The sequence below is a fragment of the Rhinichthys klamathensis genome, unplaced genomic scaffold (assembly GCF_029890125.1).
Source record: "Rhinichthys klamathensis goyatoka isolate OS25496 unplaced genomic scaffold, OSU_Roscu_1.1 h1tg000579l_1, whole genome shotgun sequence".
In the NCBI taxonomy this organism is placed as follows: domain Eukaryota; kingdom Metazoa; phylum Chordata; class Actinopteri; order Cypriniformes; family Leuciscidae; genus Rhinichthys; species Rhinichthys klamathensis.
The window spans coordinates 1,778,349-1,797,529 of record NW_026607043.1 but is presented as its reverse complement, the minus strand read 5'-3'; the positions used below and the strand labels follow the sequence as shown (position 1 = coordinate 1,797,529).

Below are 19,181 nucleotides of genomic sequence, written 5' to 3'. Positions count from 1 at the left end.
GAATCGTTCAAACAAATGCAACATTAAAATGTGTATACACTGCGAAATCAAATGCATACATATGAAAAAGGCTGGTATATAAAACAGGGATTCACAAATGTGTAACAAGATCTCTTTATTCATGCAGCGTGAAGGTAACTCAGATAATTATTTGACTTCTTTCATTATAATTCAAGCATCTACATTACAAACAATTTGCATTATTCATAAAACCCTAATTACAAATCTTCAGAACACAACAAAGGGCCAAACTTACTGAAAACAATCATATTTACTGGTTTGTCCATAAATATGTTTATACAATTAAAGAATCTCGACAGAAATCAAACCTCACTCTGTATGTAGTGATAAAAAACAATCACAAAAAACCCATTTGAGACATGAACTTAAAAACCCCCCCACCAAAAAATAGCAGTATAGTCCTGATTTAAATGGACTCTCCTGTCAAATACCTTTAAATTAGCAACAGAGCTGTGAAAACACTGGCATGGAGAGGCCTAAATTGACCAAAGGTGGGACAATATTGCTGCGCTAAACTTCATCAGCCGCTTCCCTCAGCACGCAGTGCAGCAGCAGCATCTAATGACGGCTGTCAGCGGACGGGGAACGAGACGGCGGGGGGCGCTGCGCTGGGGTCGGCGGGGATGCGGATTCAGCACGCGCTGCTTCCTTGGGCCGCACAGGAGAGGGACTGGCTGAACGGGACCGACTTCTTGAGTGGTTATGTGATTTGGGGCTGTGGGAACGGGAGCGGCTACGAGAACGTGATGCGGAACGCCCTCGTGAACGAGAACGAGATCGAGATGAGCTATTTGAGCGAGACCGAGTTCTGGATCTACAGGACAAGAGAAAGCAAGAGAAAAATCTATTCATTAATCTATCTACACACTATTGTTCAAGAGTTTGGGGTTGATGAGATTTTTTTTTAAATATATTTTTATCTCTTGTTCTCCCCAATGCTGCATTTATTTAATCAAAAATACAACATTTTATTTATTCCTGTTATGGCAAAGCTGAATTTTCAGCAACCATTACTCCAGTCTTCAGTGTCACATGTCAGCATTTGGTGCTTTAAGAAAAATTTCTTATTATAATCACTGATTTTCTGTAAACCGTGATACATTTTTTCATGTTTCTTTGACAAATAGAAAATTCAAAAGAAGAGCATTTATTTGAAATAGAAATCTTTTGTAACATAAATGTCTTTACTGTCAATTTTGAACAATTCCATGCATCTTTGGTAAAAACAAACAAACAAACAAACATTAATTTCTCTCTCGCGTCATCTTATAAAAATATAAAATAAATACTGACCCCAAACTTTTGGATGATATTGAACAAATATTAGTAATAACAAAATAATTGTATCAATTATGAAAATCTTATATTTATTTAGTTTTATACATAAATGCTTTTTTTATATTAATTTTATATATTGGAAATATTATTAGTGCATGCTAAAAAAAAGAATAACTCACTTTTTCCTGGACGCCTCAACAAGTTTGATTTTCCTTCCATTGATCTCTTTCCCAGACAACTTCTCCATGGCATTTTTTAGATCATTATGGCTGGCAAACTCAACCACACTGTAGAAAGATAAAAGCATTACATAAAACATTCAAAAAGAAATGCAATATTAATTTAGATGAAATCCATGATTTGTCTTCATTGTGATATATTTAACATTACATACATCTACAGTTACTGTAATTCATCGAATTCAATGGAGAAAAAAAATGACTGGGAGAGTAACAGGAAAAAAAAAACATAGCCAGCTCACCCTTCATTAAGCTTTGGCCGATGGGCATCTGCAAAAGTAACCTCTCCAGCTTGTCTCATGAAATCCTTTAAATCCTACACACAGTACAGCAGCATGTTGTGTTAGCTAGGTAACTTAGATGAGCACATTTACACGTTTTATGAAGTATCAAGGTAAATTAACTATCAAAGTTGGGGTCCGAGAACTTCTCAGATCTTGCTCAAGCCCGGACCATGTTCAATATGCTACATATAAACATTCAAATGAAGTTGAAGGGAAGCACACGGATAGATTTGAAACCAACAAAAAGCGAAGCCAAGCGGCCACTCTCTACTTAAAGCTTTGTGAAATGCGCAAACATTGAGACACAAAAGACGTTGTGTTTACACATCACCAAAATGAATGGGTACTGGAATGAAAAGTGGCGGCGCAGTAATCAAGGGAACAATGTTGACCTGGGAAATTTTGGCTTGCAATGCTGTGCAATGCTGCCTTATTTCAAATTCTTTCGACTATCCATTTAAAGCTTTGTGTTGCTAACACTGGCTTCTGAAATGTCCAAACACAAAGACTTCTGTGTCTCATCGCCAAAATTAACTAGCACTAGAACAAAAAGTGGTGGCGTGATAATCAAGGGAACAATGTTGACCATGGATAATTTGGCTTGCAATGCTGTGACATTCCCGGACCCCTGTACTACAACATTCAAGACTAGCAGAGCAACTATGTGGAGCGGCTCGTAAAAAAAGGGCCCCACATTTAGTAAAATGTACATTTACATGGCAAATGCATTCTTACCAAAACACAAGTGCATACAGTGTGGAAGTGCACTAGGCCTCCCTCCATCGATCGTACCCTATTTGTGCCGTCCCCTCAAGGGCACCGAGCGTAAACAGCGAGGAAGAGATTATAGACTAATACCTGGGAACGTACCCATCGGGCTGTTTTATCCTCTGCCACGTGTGTGGGACCACCAGAGAGCAGGGTGGGTGAGTATACCGATCGAAGCCTCTCAAATTACCGAACCCCTCGATTGACTGCGTAAGCCAGAGATTCGCTCTCTTTCTCTCTTTCACTCGCTCTCTCTCTGCCCCTCTCTCTCTCGATCTCTCGCTTTCAATCTCTGTCTCTCTCTCTCTTTCAGCTCGGCACCGTCACAAACCACGCTTTGTAGCGGCAGCCGCTGCGTCTAGAGCGAGAGGGCATCACTCTCAGAGAGCTCTCGTGCGATCGGCGGAGGTCAACTAGGCGTGGGACACAATGGGAGTGGCTTAACCAGAGAGAGGGACCCTGTAGGGGTTAACTCCACCATTAGCGAGCTCTTCCATACGACACAACAGTCAGGCTGGCAAATAGAGGGGTGAACAATTGGTTAAAACAGAGGCAAAGTGACTTAACCTTACTGTTTCCTCAGTATTATATGACCTTGAATTTGAAAGTAATCTCAGAATGACAACTTCTGCCATTGATTTACATTTATCAACTTAACTCTACATATTCTAATTATCTATGAAGGATTCCTTTTTTTTTCCTTTTTGTGTGTTATTTGCAGTGTTTGGGAAATCAACTGACTCCCCAAAACATGACAGGTAATTGATGAATGCTCACCTGCCAGCTGACTCTTGACGACAAATTCTCCACAATGAGACGATTCTCCGTGCGCATCGGTGGAGGGTTCCTGACAGGTGAAACAGTTAAGAGTTATTGACTTGATTTCTAGAAAACACTGAACATTGTATGTTTACACAACCTCACCTGTGCGAATGACTTTACTGTCACTTTTAATCAATGTAAAGCATATTTTCTACATAAAAGTATTCATTTCTTTAAAACAAAAAAGGAAACGTTATAATGTTAATGTGCAATAATAAAAAAGCACATATGCAAAGTATTTAACAAAGATTGACCCCTACCTCCGGCTGTCCTGGGAACCACGGCTATACCGACCAGGGAAACGTCCTCCACCGCCACCACTACCTCCACCACCGCCACCACGACCACCTCGGCCCCCACGCAGGCGGACACGAGCATGTTCAATAGTCACTCTGCAGGAAAAAAAAAAGTAATCATACATGTATCAGCTAAGTCTCAAGTCCCTAATATGTAACAATGTGTTGTGAAAACCACTATACAAACAGGCACTGAATTTAAGTATACCTCTCATTGCAGAGCTCCTTCCCATCAAGCTCATAAACAGCATCTTCTGCATCTCTTGGATCATCAAATTCCTGAAAAAAATAGGCACTTAATTCTTGAGCTTTAGTTTATTTCTCCTAATTTCTTGTCCAATTAATATAAGAAGTCCTAAGAAGATTATAATATAATCCGAAGAACTTTTAGTTTACATTTGTTAATTGCTCAGTTCATTGTTGCAAACTTGCAATTTCATTTGACAATATTATATAGGCTACATGACCGTTCAAAAGGTAAGAAATTAATACTTTTATTCAGCAAGGACGTGTTAACGTGATAAAATCAGTTTTGCCATCACAGGAATAAATTACCATTTAAAAATGTTAAAATAGATATTTTCAAAATTTCACAACATTCGTGTTTTTACTGTATTTCTGATCAAATAAAAGCAGCTTTTGGGTTCCCCAAAACTTTTGAATGGTCGTGAATTTGAAAATATATAGTATTAAAATAACAAGTATAGACTAATAACCTGAAATGATGAACACTTCATTACGTGGCTGTCTCAAAATCAGGAGAGGTTTCTATTTAAAAACGCTGTCCATTGTAGACTAGGTTTTGAAACACAGCACATGTGCTATTAATATATTATTAAGGTTGGACGCCTAAATGCCCACATCATAATAGCTTAAGTCACTATAATTACAATGCAACACAAACAGCATACTGTTGCAATATCTGAAATTTGATGAAATTGTTTACGAAAGGCAAAACGTACCACAAATCCGAAGCCTCTTTTCAGGTCAATATCTCTGATTCTTCCATAACCCTTGAAGAACCGCTCGACGTCCTTCTCCCGAGCAGAGGGGTTTAATCGACCGATGAAAATACGACAACCACTCATTTTCTTTAAAACAAATACAAACAAGGTAAAAACAACTAATATCGCGACGCTGTTATTATGCAAGCGTCAAACACCGACGAAGGCTAGTAGAGGGCCTTCAAGAACCACAACCCACATCCAAAGAGAACTCATTAACTGGTGAATCGTTACACAAAACAGTCGGTTAAACAACACAACCCTTAAAAGCTGAATTCAGACAAGTGTGAAGATGCACTGTCTCAGGTACATACCTCTGTCTAATGTTTCTCCTTTGAATGAGTGCGTGTGCGAACAATCCCTTTCACACAAAATGGAGTCAGTGTGTGTAGAGCGAGCCGCGAGATGCGAGCGACGCTCAACACTGATCTGAGATCAGTTCAGACACTGCGCTCAACTACTATGTCAGATACAGTATAATACTCAATTTTAAGCATTATACTGCAGCTATCTACGTGAAAAAATAGATCAATTAGTTTAAACTGTGTCAAATGTAATGATGTAACAGTTGCACGGTAAGTTAGTAACTTAGTCCTATTTTGTTTAGAGACGAAACATCTGTAGTGTCAATATTACTTCGTATTATTATTATTTACTTTGATAAATAATCTGACCGACCATAACATACGTTATATAGTTTAAATGGCGTCTACACTGCAGCGAATTGTACTTTAATCGGCTGTTTTCAATAAACCAATTGAACCGGTTCACAAAACCAAACAGAGTGATTCACGAATCAGACTGAACCACTGAATAACCGTCAATTTCGACTCATTGAACGGAGAACCGCCGCTTTTGGTCCAACTCACCTAAAAAAAACCTTCTGCTGGGCTATTTAGCTTCTCAGTGAGCTCCATTATGGCTGCAACAAAATTAATTGTAAACAAGAAATAACAATAAACAGCCTTATTAATCAATTTCGATAATAAACAGCCGGTATGTCAGGAAAGACGAGATAAGTAATCACGTCATGCGGTAAATAGCTGCATCGTTCTTTTAAATCGGTTCTTTGAATGAATTGTCAGAAGAACAGATTCGCGGAAATGAATCTTAGTATGCATTCCTATTACAACTTTCCAATCTCCACCACTAGATGTCGGTAACGCACAACATTACTTACTCACTAAGGGTATCTGCACTTTACCCTGGAAACAATGGAATCCTTCGTCATATGACAATGTAGATATATAATATACCTAAAAGTATTCATAGTGAACCATAACATAAAAAGCACCAAACTTCTTGTGCACTTCAAATGAAAGCTTTAATTAGAAATAGTTATATACACACTGTAGAATTAAATTAAACTTTATACAAATATTAAAATACTATCTTCACACCCACAGCAATGTACAGAGGAAAACCAAAAAAAAGTGTAATGGGGACGGGGAGCTGGGTGGTTGAGTCAACTTAAATTACATTTGCAGAAAAACACCGTACAACAGTGTTTCACACACATCCTGGACATCCTTTTTTTTAATTGCGTCCTTTCTTTCTTTTTTTAAACTTAAAAAATCCTTTGAATGAAACTGATAAACAAAAAGAAATAAAAGCTCATATGTTCATATTTCACAATCACTGAAAACAAAAAGGTTCTGAGGAAGTTCGGGTGGACAATCTTATGTCACATCCTCCAAAGGAGTAAAACCCTACGTCTTAAATTCAACAAGACAATGTTTATGCATAGAAAAAAAAAAAAAGTAAGGCCATAAGGAAACTGAAGACAAATTACCATAAAGCCAGTGAGACAGAAGAAATGTGATTACAAAGTGAGAAATGCATAAAATGTACAAGTTAAGGCAGCAGTAATATTTTGCCTTCAGTTTGCATGAATTTTTTTTAAAATAAATTTACAAAAACAAGCCAGTCTCTCCAAAGTCAGACACACACACAAAATATATATATATATATATATATATATATGATGCATGGTGACAAACATCAGAATCTCGCATGAACCACACAGGGGATATACACATGAGGTGGCAATGTTCAATGAGCAAGGATGAAAAAATGCAAAACGAAAAGCAATTCAAATAAAAGATTCATTGGTTTTTCAAATGCCCATTTGCCAAAAGAACATTATGAGTGAAGAACAAGGCCATTTTCTGGAGCTGAGTCTAGACAGTGCATTAAAACAATGCACAACCTATTTAACATCTGATGGGATATCTGATGAATTCTCTTTACAAATACCATCTTAATAGCGAATGATTTATTAAGAAAACTTAATAGAAGGTGCTTCTATTTTTGCTAGTCATCTTTAAGATGTTAGCCACACCACAGCTGGCTTTGCAAAGCATTCAAATGTAATATTGTAACATTTAACAAATTAAAAGTGAATTAAACTTGCTTAAATTATATTCCAAATATTATTAGTCAAAGCTAATAAGGTACAGCCCAGCAACGAACTTAGTCCACACCCAACAAAGTCCTCTTGGAAAAAGAACTCAAAAGTGATTTTAAAAAAAAACCATTAAAGTTTTCTTTGCTTGTGCGTGCAACACATAAACATGAGAGAGCTATACTTGCTTTTAAAAGGAAGAAATAAAGTTGAATTATTTCTCTGAAAGTATGTCTCCCTCACTTTGGACAAACAGACATGTAGACAAGGAACATCCATCCTAGTTAAATAACGTCGCGATTAGAAAATGGAGGTATTGAAAATGTTTCCTATTTTGGGGAAAAGAAGCCTAGATGATACTTCAGCCCTCTTCGAATGACAACAGCCACAGTCACAGGCATCAGAAACCCATGTACGCACACACACACACACACACACACACACACACACACGCAGAGCACAGCACAGCACAGCACAGCACAGCACAGGTACTTTTTGACAAATAAAAAGGCAAGCATGTATTTGAATACAGTACAATGTAAATCAGTTCAACCCTGCGTCTCGCACAAGGGAATGTGTCGAGATGGTGCTATGCGTCATGCTTCGATTGTGCCGTGCTCCTGTGTGTAAGCGTGTAGAATGAAACAGAGAATAGAAATTGCACAGAACATGCAGCATCAAAGAGAAAAGGGCCTGGCTTAGCAAATCCTTGCTGAACTCTCCCCTTCGCAAGAGGTCACAGTCATTGACGGAGCAGAGGTCCACAACGTAATCTTAATGCATTCATCTGTAATTAGTGAATCCTCGTCACGACGAGGTAAGCCTGTGAGTGCAACTGATTATTAGCGCACCTGCAAGAAAAGTGTTAAACTCGAGCATTTGCGCATCCCTTTGAGGGGTCGTCCGGTCAAAAGTCCTTCCTGTCAAGAGAGCTGCCAGACTCCATGGGGGCCACGCAGCTTGTAGACCCCAGGGCCGGGCGATTTGTTGGCAGAGGGACAGCTGATGGATCTTATTTACTGCTGCGTTCTGAAGGGTAGGTGTGGGGTAAGTGTTTGGTGAGAAGCTTTAGGGGTTACAGTGCTGGCCAGCGGTGACAAGAGAGGGAGGGGGCTGTACACAGACTCAGGCTTCCTTTAGCAATGGAATATCTGAAGAAAAGACATGAAAACAAAACAAAAAACGGGTCAATGGCATGTAGCTCATTTTTTTTAAATAAAAAATACTTTTAAAATGCAATCCACACAAAAACAACAACGTGAATACACCTCTTCTATGGTGAGTGTGTTTTGAAATAAGAAATAAAATTCACTTTAATCGTTTTGAGGGAGCATAATGGCTAAAAGTCTGGTGATACAACTGTTCTGACATAAAAAAGAAAAAAGTTTTATAAAAAAAAAAAAAGTAATGCATAAGTCTCTTAAAATATCAAATAATTGAACCTTTTTATGACACGGCCATGTTAGTTCAGGTAGTGAGAAGTCGTTTAGTTGTAATAATAGTAAATAAATTAATAATACATGATATTGTAAAAAAGAAACGAAAAGATTGTAAAATTGTTTACTTCAGATTGTAAAATATTGTTTAATAATATTATTATCGTAAAATGATTTTTCTTTCTTTCAGAAATTTTAGCCAAAACGCCCATTTCGTCGAGTATCCACACAAGTTAAACCACACATCACCTCTACATCTAGATTTGCAATTTCACTCACCATCACCATAGTCTTCGGCAGAGGTGACTGAAAGCAAGCTGTGCTGATCGCTGCTCTCGCTGCTCTGCCTGCGGTGCAGAGGCGCAGCGGCACCAGGCTGCTCAGCAGCCCAGGAGCGAGAGGATGAGGAGGATGGAGAGGAGGAAGAGGGCACCTGGTGAACCAATACAGTCTCTGCGTGACACAAGGGCGCAGCAGTCGAGGTGGAGGGGAAACTGTAACTCGTCTGAGCCTGTTCTAGAGGTTCGTTCAAACCCTCCACCTGCGGGCCCTCCGACAGCACGATCTGAACCCGGGACTCAGGAGGTGGCACGGGAGTGCCGCCTGCGCCGTACACGGCCTCTTCGTAGGAGGGCAGCGAGACCTGAACGCCCTCCACCATGATGGAGGTAGGCTGTCCTGACACACCCTGCTCCCGGCTGCTTTAAAAGAGTGAAGGAGAGATATGGGAATAAAAAGTAAGGCTTAAACGGTGTCAAATCCTGACCTGTGGCTTACATCACAGTGGGCTGATTACGCAACAGCAGATTACTGGAACAACAGCGCAGTAGGGGAAGTGCCATATTTGTTTATGTCAAACAGTTGGAATTAGGATTGACTTAAAATCTGCATGCTACTAAAATTAGTACATATGCAAACACTTCAAGAAGCTGTTTTTTTTAAACGTTCTTAATGCATTCAGTGGTACCAAAAATGACTGAAAAAGTACCCAAAGTACAAAAATAACATTTAAAAATGTACTATAATAAAATATCAAACCTACTAGTGGCATTTATTTGAATGAAATAGAGCACAAACACTTTTCAAGCAAACGGTTTAAAACGCAAAAAAATTATATGGTTTAAAATAGTTCAAAATGAAGAAATTTTTTTTTTTGGATACTTGCTAGGTGTCAAATGTAGTAGAACTTTTATTCAGCAAGGATGCATTAAATGCAGTGACTAAAGACATTTATAATGTTACAAAAAATCAGCATGCTATCAAAGGAATAAATTACAATATATGAAAAGAGAAAACTGTTATTTTATATTGTAATAATATTTCACAATATTACAGTTTTTACTGTATTTTTGATCATATAAATGCTGCCTTGGTGAGCATAAGTAATTATGATTTTTTTTTTTTATCTTTCCAACCCAAAACTTGGACAAACATCAAATATAAAAATTGTAAGTGTCCTTTTAATATCCAAAAGTATACAGAATACTGTTTTTACTTCCACTATTTATTTACTTTTTCCTGAAGCATTTTTATAATTATGATTATGGTCTAAACTGTCAGAGGAGGATCTTGAAGTATATTGTGGTCAGTCTGATGTGTTGTTAAGTAATATTGACTTACCAAAAGATGCGGTTGCGTGTTGTGATATTAACTGTAAGAACCAACAACATGGTAAGGTATTGAGTTGTTCTCCTTGTATGATAATATAGTGGAGTCCCTTCTGGCGTCAAGCAGGCCTCTATACAAGACCAAGATGTATAAAGCCAAGCCAGGTTGGAATGAATATGTTGAAGAGTTTCATGCGGAGGCTAGAAGGGCTTTTAACGCTTGGGCTGAGTCAGGTAGACATAAACATGGTCCCTTATTTGAATATAAGAAACAAGCAAATGCACGTTTTAAATATGCCCTACGTTTTATAAAGAGGAATGAGAACACAATGAGGTCGGACTCACTTGCGAGGAAACTGCAAAAAAAGAATCCAAATGATTTCTGGAAAGAAATCAAAAGAATAAATAATTGTAAAACATATTTGCCAACGAATATTGATGGTATAAGTGGCCAAGAGGAAATTACTCAGGTGTGGCAAAAACATTATTATGAGCTGTTCAACTGTGTTAAAAGTAATCCGCTTGCTGTAGGCATCATTGACAAAAATGAAGATGTGACTGTTTCCTCTCAAGAAGTCTATGATGCAGTTATGATGTTAAAAGATACCAAGGCATGTGGTATGGATAAGATATCTGCTGAACATCTAAAATTTGCGAGTAGAAAACTTTTTCCTCTTCTGGCAATGTGTTTTACAGGGTTTTTAGTTCATGGTATTTTACCTGAGTCTATTTTATCGGTGATCTTAGTGCCTATTATTAAAGACAAAGCTGGCAAAATAAATAGCATGGATAACTACAGGCCTATAGCACTAGCCAGTATTATATCCAAGGTCTTGGAGAGGACCTTACTGCTCAAGTTGGAACAGTTTGTCCTGACCATTGACAACCAGTTTGGTTTTAAACCTAAACATGGCACAGATATGTGTATTTTTGCATTAAAGGAGATTCTAGATTTATATAAAAGGCATAATTCTACAATTTTTATGTCTTTTATTGATGCCTCTAAAGCTTTTGATCGTGTAAATCATGAACAATTATTTTATAAGTTACTCAACAGAGGAGTTCCCAAATCTCTGGTGAGAATTCTGGCTTTTTGGTATGCTCATCAGTCAATGCATGTGAAATGGGGTAACTTTGTGTCTGCTCCATTCAATGTATGCAATGGAGTCAGACAGGGAAGCATTCTGTCCCCCTTTCTTTTTAATGTTTATATGGATGAGTTATCAAAATTGCTAAACAGCTGTGGAACTGGTTGTATGGTTGGTAATACTATCATCAACCACTTAATGTACGCAGATGATTTGGTTATCTTCTGTCCATATAGTGCTGGCCTTCAACAGTTACTGAGGGTCTGTTCTCAATATGGCTCAGATTTTGACATTAAATACAATGCAAAGAAGAGTAATGTTATGATTGTCAGGAGTAGGGAGGACAGGAAACTATTATTTCCTGTATTTTCTCTGTCTGGTATTGACCTTATGGTATGCGATGAGGCTAAATATTTGGGACACTATATAACTGAGGACCTGTCTGATGATAGGGATATTTATAGACAGTGTCGTATGATATATGCACAGGCGAATACGTTGATTTGCAAATTTTGTATGTGCTCTGGATCTGTAAAGATTGCACTTTTTAGAGCATATTGCACCCCGATGTATACTGCCCATTTGTGGCGGCGCTACAGAAAGAGCAGCATGCAGAAACTCAATGTAGCATATAATGACGGAATGAGGCTGTTGCTTGGGGTGCCGCGATGGAGTAGTGCAAGTCAATTGTTTGTCAGTGTTGGCGTGCCCACCTGTTCTGCTGTTCTGCGCAATCTCATGTACAGATGTATGTGTAGGTTGTTAGACTCTGCAAACAGCATAATTTCAACATTGACAAACCCGACCCTAAGTTCAGTCAGGTTCTCCTCTGGTATGTGGAACCATTGGCGTTTTAGCCTGTATGTAAACATGTGATATTGTGTTGTTGTTGTTGTTTTTTTTTTTTTTTTTTTTTTTTTTTTTGTCTGTTACTGTGTGTGATTGGACCATGTGTGTCCTTAATAAAGTTTTGATGATGATGATGATGATATAACAAAAAATAGTCGTAATTTAGGTTTTCATGACAGTTTTGATCCTCACGTTTTTAGATTTACATAAGAACTCTATGTAATCTCCTTCTTTGTGAGAATAAAACAACAGTCATTGAAGAAGGTGCGCTCAGTAAAGGCGGGCATACACTATGCGATGTCAACAAGGTTACCTACTCACACTGAACGAGTAGATCGCATGCGATGTAAAGCCAAAGCTCTCGTTTTATGTGCTCACACTATACGGTCCGAACGTCGAGCTGCGACTTGACTGCTCACACTATACGTGTGAAAAATACGCGATAAACCCCTGTGCCGGGTTGCGCCAATAGACCATGATATCGTGTATCCAGAGATATTGTCAAAACAAGCATCAGCTATCAATATCAAGAGTATTTAACATTTCCAATGTATGTATTCAATTATTATATTATTGTATTATTATTATTATTATTATTATTAGGGAAGGTCTACTTTTATTATTAAATTGATAGGCTATCATAATTACTTGCCACTCAATAATTTCATAGCGCATCACCGCATAACTGACATGCTGCAAAGATTAGATAGAAGCTTACTCCTCCTCATTGAAAATGGTCTAAGAACATTTAGGTCGATTACAATGAATTATAGGCCTATAATTAAAATGATTAACAGTCTATATGTCCGAACACTGCACTAATAATCAGTCATCAATGAAAATTAAAAACAGCTTTATTTCAAAAACAGATTGTTAAACATGAGCATTGTTTTACAAATGAATAAAAGAGGCACGGTAGCTAGACCTACAGACGTGGGTAATATGGTTTATCCATTTTGCAACACGAACTGGAGGTAAGCAACAGTAATTTGTAGCTAGTTTGATAGCTACAGAACTTAAAGATCTCCCTCTTTTCGTTATCTCTCTTGCTGCATTAAAGATTAAATGGTTAAACTTTTGTTTTCGTGCAGGCTCAGTGAGGGAAAAACACAGAGTTTAGGGCAATCGGTCCGTAGCTCTGCTTCAACAGAGCAATAACCTCACGAGGCGACCAAAATTTCTGACATGTCAGAAATCCATCCAACCATCCTATTGCCTGTCGGGAGAGGTTAATCACCTCTCGTTTCTCCCTGTACACTGCACGACAAAGCTGAAAATCAGCCCGACCCGAAAAAGAGTCGCACGAGTCAGAATTCGGCTTAAAATCGGACGAAAATCGCACAGTATGCCTGCCTTAAGAGGGAGACAGGGCCTTACCGGCTGTGGTGGAAGGACTTGAGTTTGGGTTGAAGCAAAACAAACAGCACCACCAGCAGCAGGATGAGGGCCACAGAACTGGCAGTGGAGGCCACGATAGACAGAGCCGGCATGGGCAGCGTAGATTGCTGCTCGTCCCCTGGAAGAGAAACACTTTGTTTGATTCACTGCAGTGCGTAAAACACAAAAACAAAAAATGTTTATGTTTATAATCAGATATAGTTGAAAAGCCAATTTAAACAAGTCTAAGGTGGTTAGCGGGTCAACCACCCGTTTAACCTGGCCTGTTTTGAAGGTTTTAGAGGGGTTTGGGGTGATTTCAGCAGTTTGTGCTGGGAAACCAGCTGGCCAAACAGAAAAAAAACCAGCAAACCACTTTCAGCTGTTTTAGATTTTTTTTTCCCATCAGGGATAACTTCAATAAAGCTAATCACAAAACCAAACAATCAGATTTAAATGATAACCACTAACCAGTAATCAAATTGTGTAAAAAAAAACAAAAAAAAAACACAAATCAAGCCACACCTGACAAATGACAAATTTCATCTCAAATTTTAGAGCTCCCTAAAATTTTAACTTGCATCCAGTGACTGAATATCCAAAACCATGTTGATTGTCTGACAAAAAAATTATAGGTGATGTTTAAATTATGCTTTCTGGGACCTAAAACTTCCAATGCTGTACTAAACTCACTTGAACAGCTTGAACTGCTATCTACATTATTATAATTTAATACATTTACAATGATTCTCCATTCTCAACATTTTCCAAGGAGGAGGAAAACTTCCCATATGTACCATGATGGCAGAATTTCCAAATGGCCGAGCTTGTGGAACAAGCTCCAACTGCTGTGTGACATACCTTGTACAGGGTGACAGCTGATCTGCAAGGACGATTTCCACTCTCCATTGTCACAGGTTCGGAACTGGTACCCTCCTTTCAGAATGTAACCCTCATCACAGAAGTACTCAATCACAGTACCCTGGGTCAGTCTGTGGCACGGCGAGGGGTGGCAGTTATATCCTCCGTTCTCCGGCTCACTCGGTGGTTGACAAACTATTGAAAAAAAAGCTTGAGAGTCAGTGCGAAGGAGAGGAACCAGAGCTTTCATATCAATTTAGAAGTTTGACGTAGAACTGTTTTTCTACTCAGAAATCTACTCGTAATTCCAACATAATGTGAACACCGCATTAGCCTTTGTGGAATGAAATGCTAAAGAGAGGGATAAATTGAACATACCATCATTTTTGACACAGCGAGGCAGGTCAGAAGACCAGTGGCCTGAGACGGTGCAGGTGATAATGCTGTAGCCATCCAGCGTGTATCCTGGATCGCAGCTGTACTGCAATAGTGTGCCAACAGGGAAGGAGCCGCGGTTCGTTTCCGTCAGGTTCCCACTGCCATGAGGCACAACTGAGGGTCTGGGACAACCTACAGGGGCAGAAAGAGCAGAGGTTAGCATAAAAACCCATTCAACTCAACTAAAAAAAAAATAAAAAAAAATTCCCATGGGGCCTGTTCCTGTTATAGTGTCCTTCAATAAGACTGCTGTACAGACTACATACACTACAGTTATTTAATAATGATAAAAGCCACTTATTGACTGTAAATATAGGACAACAAATGATAAAATATTAGTTGATAAAAGATCAACTAACAATGCCAAAAGTTTTGTGACCAACTTGAACATGAGTAAAATCTGCATGGGGAACTTTCACCATCACATGATCACACAGATTCCAATTGAAATGACATTTTGCAGGGCAACGTTAATTGCGACTGCACGTTAAGGCTGCTTCGAAATATTCTGAAGAAAACAAAAAGTAATAAATTACTCTTTTCATGGTTGATCATTTCTGTCACTTCCAAGTACTTGGGAACTAGATCACACAGACTCAGGCTCACACCAAAAGTTCTGGTCTAACAGCGACCTAAAATTAATTTGGACTAACCCTAAAATTCATAACGTGTCAAAGAAAAAGGGGACACAAGTAGATCTTATTCTCATATTGCTGACTGTCTGGTATTACATCGTCAATTTAACAAAAACTTCACCCATATTACGCAAAAAATGTCCAGCTTTGAAAAGCATAACAGAATACTACATTTCTGCCCTCAGGCATAATGGCATAAAGCCAGTGGTATCTCATTCCCTCTCATTTTCTTCGTCTTTCTCACACGAGCAAAACAAAAAACACATTTCCTGAGCCTCTGAGCCAGAGCTTTATTCACACAATAGATCACTTGAAACACGTAAACATGTCTATCCCCTCATTACATTTATCCAGCAGAAAGAAAGAAAACAACTCAAACAAACAGGGTCTGTTTGGAGAGACCACCTCGATCACTGTGTTCTCTAATCTGAGCTTTTAACATGCTCTTAAGCTGCGATCAGCCGATTATGGACTCAGAGTTCAGACATACAGCTCAAACTCTTCTGATTTGACACCAGAGAAACATTCAGGATATGAACTACAGATGCAAAGCTTCACAATCCATTATATCAAACGTGAAACATCTGTAAGCAATTGTTTTTTTGTTGGAGTCAGCGATCAGTATTTTAATGCACTTTTTAAAATGGAAAGTTTCTGAGTGGACCAGCCAGCCACACTCAAAGTCGACGTACATTACAATGTACAGTATGAAAAAAAGTGTTCTGCTTCAGCTTAAAATTCTAATTCAAATCTTAAAATATGTAGAAACAATTACATGTCCCATACTGTCATTTAATAATAAAACATTAAATGAAATAAATATACATAAATTGTAAAAAGTTAAATTATTAAAATGTAACTACTACTTATTGAACCTGTCTATTGTACTGCTGTTGGCCAATTTTATACAAGCCACTATTAAATAATAAGCCACTTGAAGCCATGCATTACATAGAGTTTACCATGATTTAGGCACAACAAACCATTTTACCGCTTGGCTATGGTAAAATCATTGTACTCAAAAGGGGTATCCTTGACGTATCCTTTTATTCCACAAATAAACCTGTTACAAAAGTAAGAGAATGAGACTACATATATCACAAAATAACCAAATTTGACCAAATATAGCTCACATTAAAGATATATATTGCAAACCTCAGCTACATTGTTTTGCCTTTGGTTTGATTAAAACTGGATCTTCAAAATATACATTTTCTTCATTGTTGTCATTTCATTGTTAGTTCATGCGTCACTGAAAGCTAGGATCTATCAAGGGAAAATGTGGAAAGAATCTCAGATTTGCGGAAGAACGTTTGTAAATGACGGCTGCCCAGACCTGCTATTACAAGTTGGACTGGGCCTTCACAATCTAAAACTGGCTGTACACATGACAATAAGATACCTATCTTAGGAGTACCACATGGGATGGGTCATGTGTTGGAACATTACTACATATTTCTGGACGTAATGTTTTCAAACTGAAATCCCAATTAACCTGTTTGGCTGGCAGAAGTTTCATAAGAAACCTGGTTAATTTAGTAGTCTACCTTGAACAGCAGATCAAATTTACCACAAATAAATGCCCTAATGTACTCTAACTGGATCCTTTGACCTCCTTCTAAACACCAATAATCTGAATAAAATAGACCTCATTTAGATGAGAAGTTTAGCATTTGGAGTGAGATCCCAACAATGAAACTAAATGTCAAACACATGGTCCTGAACGGCCTTTACCCTCCATCTGTCCATGATGCAGCACCCAGAATAAAGAAACAAACCCAAGGGATTAACAGCGGAATGAAATTCTAATTATCCTTCATTAGAAACGGCTTTGGTCTAAAAAGCAGATCACATTTCTGACCACTGCAGTGCGCAGCTGCTCAGTGAGACCAAAACCCAGCAGTCCAGGCATGGATTAGACCCTGCTGTCTCAAAAAAATAAAAATAATATAAATCCTCCCTGGTAAATATGTTTTGGTTGGAGATCTCCTTATGACATGGGCTGATGTGTTTTTCAATCTCTATTGTTTCCCCCTCATCTCTACTAATTCAAATCCCTGAGATCGTCAGTAAATGGTAGAAGGGGGATTTGTTCCTCTGTCCCATTTATGGACTTTGTAGAACCTGAAGAGGGAGGATCTCCCACAGACTTAACCTAACTAAGGGATGTGTCACGGTGTGGTGTGAATGAAAGCAGGCTGAGGCAAAAGGCTCCAATATAAACGGTTTACTTATGAACAAAACAGGAAACAGCTACAGGCAAGAAGACAGGCAGAACACTCACAACAACACCTAAGCATTTACAAGAACCGACAAAGACAGACTGAACACAGGCAAACTAAATACAAGTCCAAATGAACACTAACGAGGTGAAGACAGGTGACACAGATGATGATGACGAGGGACAGGTGGATAATGAGGGAGTGACTACAGGTGTGGAGACAAGAAGGATTCTGGGAAGTGTAGTGAAGATGACTAAGACAGACAGGTGCAGACGAAGACTGTGACAGGATGGCTGGTATGACAAAAATCTTTAAAATCACGACATGATTCATTCCAAAATTTCATTTCACATTGGTAATGTCTATTTTTTTAAATATTTGAAAAATTAAAATGACCTAATCTCATTTGAGATTGAATAAGAAGTCTGATGTCAGTACAGAATGTAATAGTCAAGTTTTTACCGAGTTCATTTTTGATAACTGAAATTAGAATAAAAACTAGCATACCGGTGTAAAACTACACTAAAATAAATTTCCATGGCACCAAACTAAAACAAAAATGATACACAGTACATTATAAAACGTGAAATCTTACCAATATGAATGCATTAAAGGCCATGGTGCAGGTTTTTTTTTTTTTTTTTTTTTGCCAGTTTTCTAGTTGGTAATAAACATTTAAACAGTTATCCTTTGTATTTTATGTTGTAGGGGATTACAAAAAAGAAATATAATACGGAAAAGTCGGTGATGTGTTAGCATTTACCAATAGCCTAGCGAGGATTCTAATTTCTCCCACAATGCATTGCATGACGTCACATGAGGTACTCGCTGTTGGACAACAGACGAAAGCCCGCGAGTAACTTAGTAACTTAGCTAACGGTAGCTAGTGAAAGAGTGACAGTGTCAGATAAGTAAATATATCGAGATGGATAGATGGATAGATGGATAGATGGATAGATGGATAGATAGATAGATAGATAGTAGGGGTGTAACGATATTTGAACCGAACCGAAAAACCGCGATACACCACCCACGATACGTATCGCGATACTCTCATGGTGAACCGAACGCGCCCCGCCCCCTGCGGCCCCGCCCAGCCCCGGCTCATTGCACCTCATGTGTTATGTGTACACAACGAATACAGGGCTGTTGCCTAACCACCATTAACCACATATAATCGCAATAAGCTCAGTGTTTTGTTACTTTTGATAATAAGCAAGGTGTAATCTTTCAAATTATGTCTATTTGATCACGAAATGCAAACAATAAATGCCGTTTTGGCGCTCTTAGATGTGGCGTGACAGATATCACTGTATGCATGCGGCAGCGCGGAGCGCGATCATCTCTTCCTCAGTTACAGAATAAACATGAATGGACACCCGAAGGTATGTTGAAAGATACAGTATACTTACTGAAAGGCATCATAACTCGTGTAAACACTCAATCAGTGTTTCAACAGCGGAAATACGTCAATAAAACGCTTAGTTTTTCACATAGCTTTATATTTACCTCAGGCAAGTCATTCAGTGTCCACAGCTTGCTGGTTTGCTAA

The 19,181-nt window shown here is 38.4% G+C and overlaps 2 protein-coding genes across 3 annotated transcripts in view; both read right to left on the bottom strand.

Annotated features, from left to right (window-relative positions):
- Nucleotides 1-464: 464 nt before the first annotated feature.
- srsf5b (serine and arginine rich splicing factor 5b) lies at nt 465-5,109 on the bottom strand. Its single transcript, XM_056240101.1, has 8 exons — nt 5,027-5,109; nt 4,671-4,799; nt 3,917-3,987; nt 3,673-3,804; nt 3,368-3,437; nt 1,781-1,854; nt 1,479-1,586; nt 465-835 (listed from the first exon to the last, which is right to left on the bottom strand). The coding sequence occupies exons 2-8, from the start codon at nt 4,794-4,796 to the stop codon at nt 580-582; spliced, it is 837 nt and encodes a 278-aa protein (XP_056096076.1). The 5' UTR covers nt 4,797-4,799; nt 5,027-5,109; the 3' UTR covers nt 465-579.
- Nucleotides 5,110-6,723: 1,614 nt separating this feature from the next.
- susd6 (sushi domain containing 6) overlaps nt 6,724-19,181 on the bottom strand; it is a 37,948-nt gene continuing 25,490 nt past the window's right edge. Inside the window, exons 3-7 of one of the 2 annotated variants that reach the window (XM_056240035.1) lie at nt 14,713-14,904; nt 14,335-14,529; nt 13,474-13,612; nt 8,832-9,253; nt 6,724-8,267 (exon numbers count right to left, since the gene is read on the bottom strand). In XM_056240035.1, coding sequence (XP_056096010.1) covers nt 8,242-8,267; nt 8,832-9,253; nt 13,474-13,612; nt 14,335-14,529; nt 14,713-14,904 — 974 coding nt within the window. In that variant the 3' untranslated portion in view covers nt 6,724-8,241. The remainder of the gene's footprint in view (nt 8,268-8,831; nt 9,254-13,473; nt 13,613-14,334; nt 14,530-14,712; nt 14,905-19,181) is intronic. The other variant, XM_056240036.1, reaches the window with a different exon arrangement.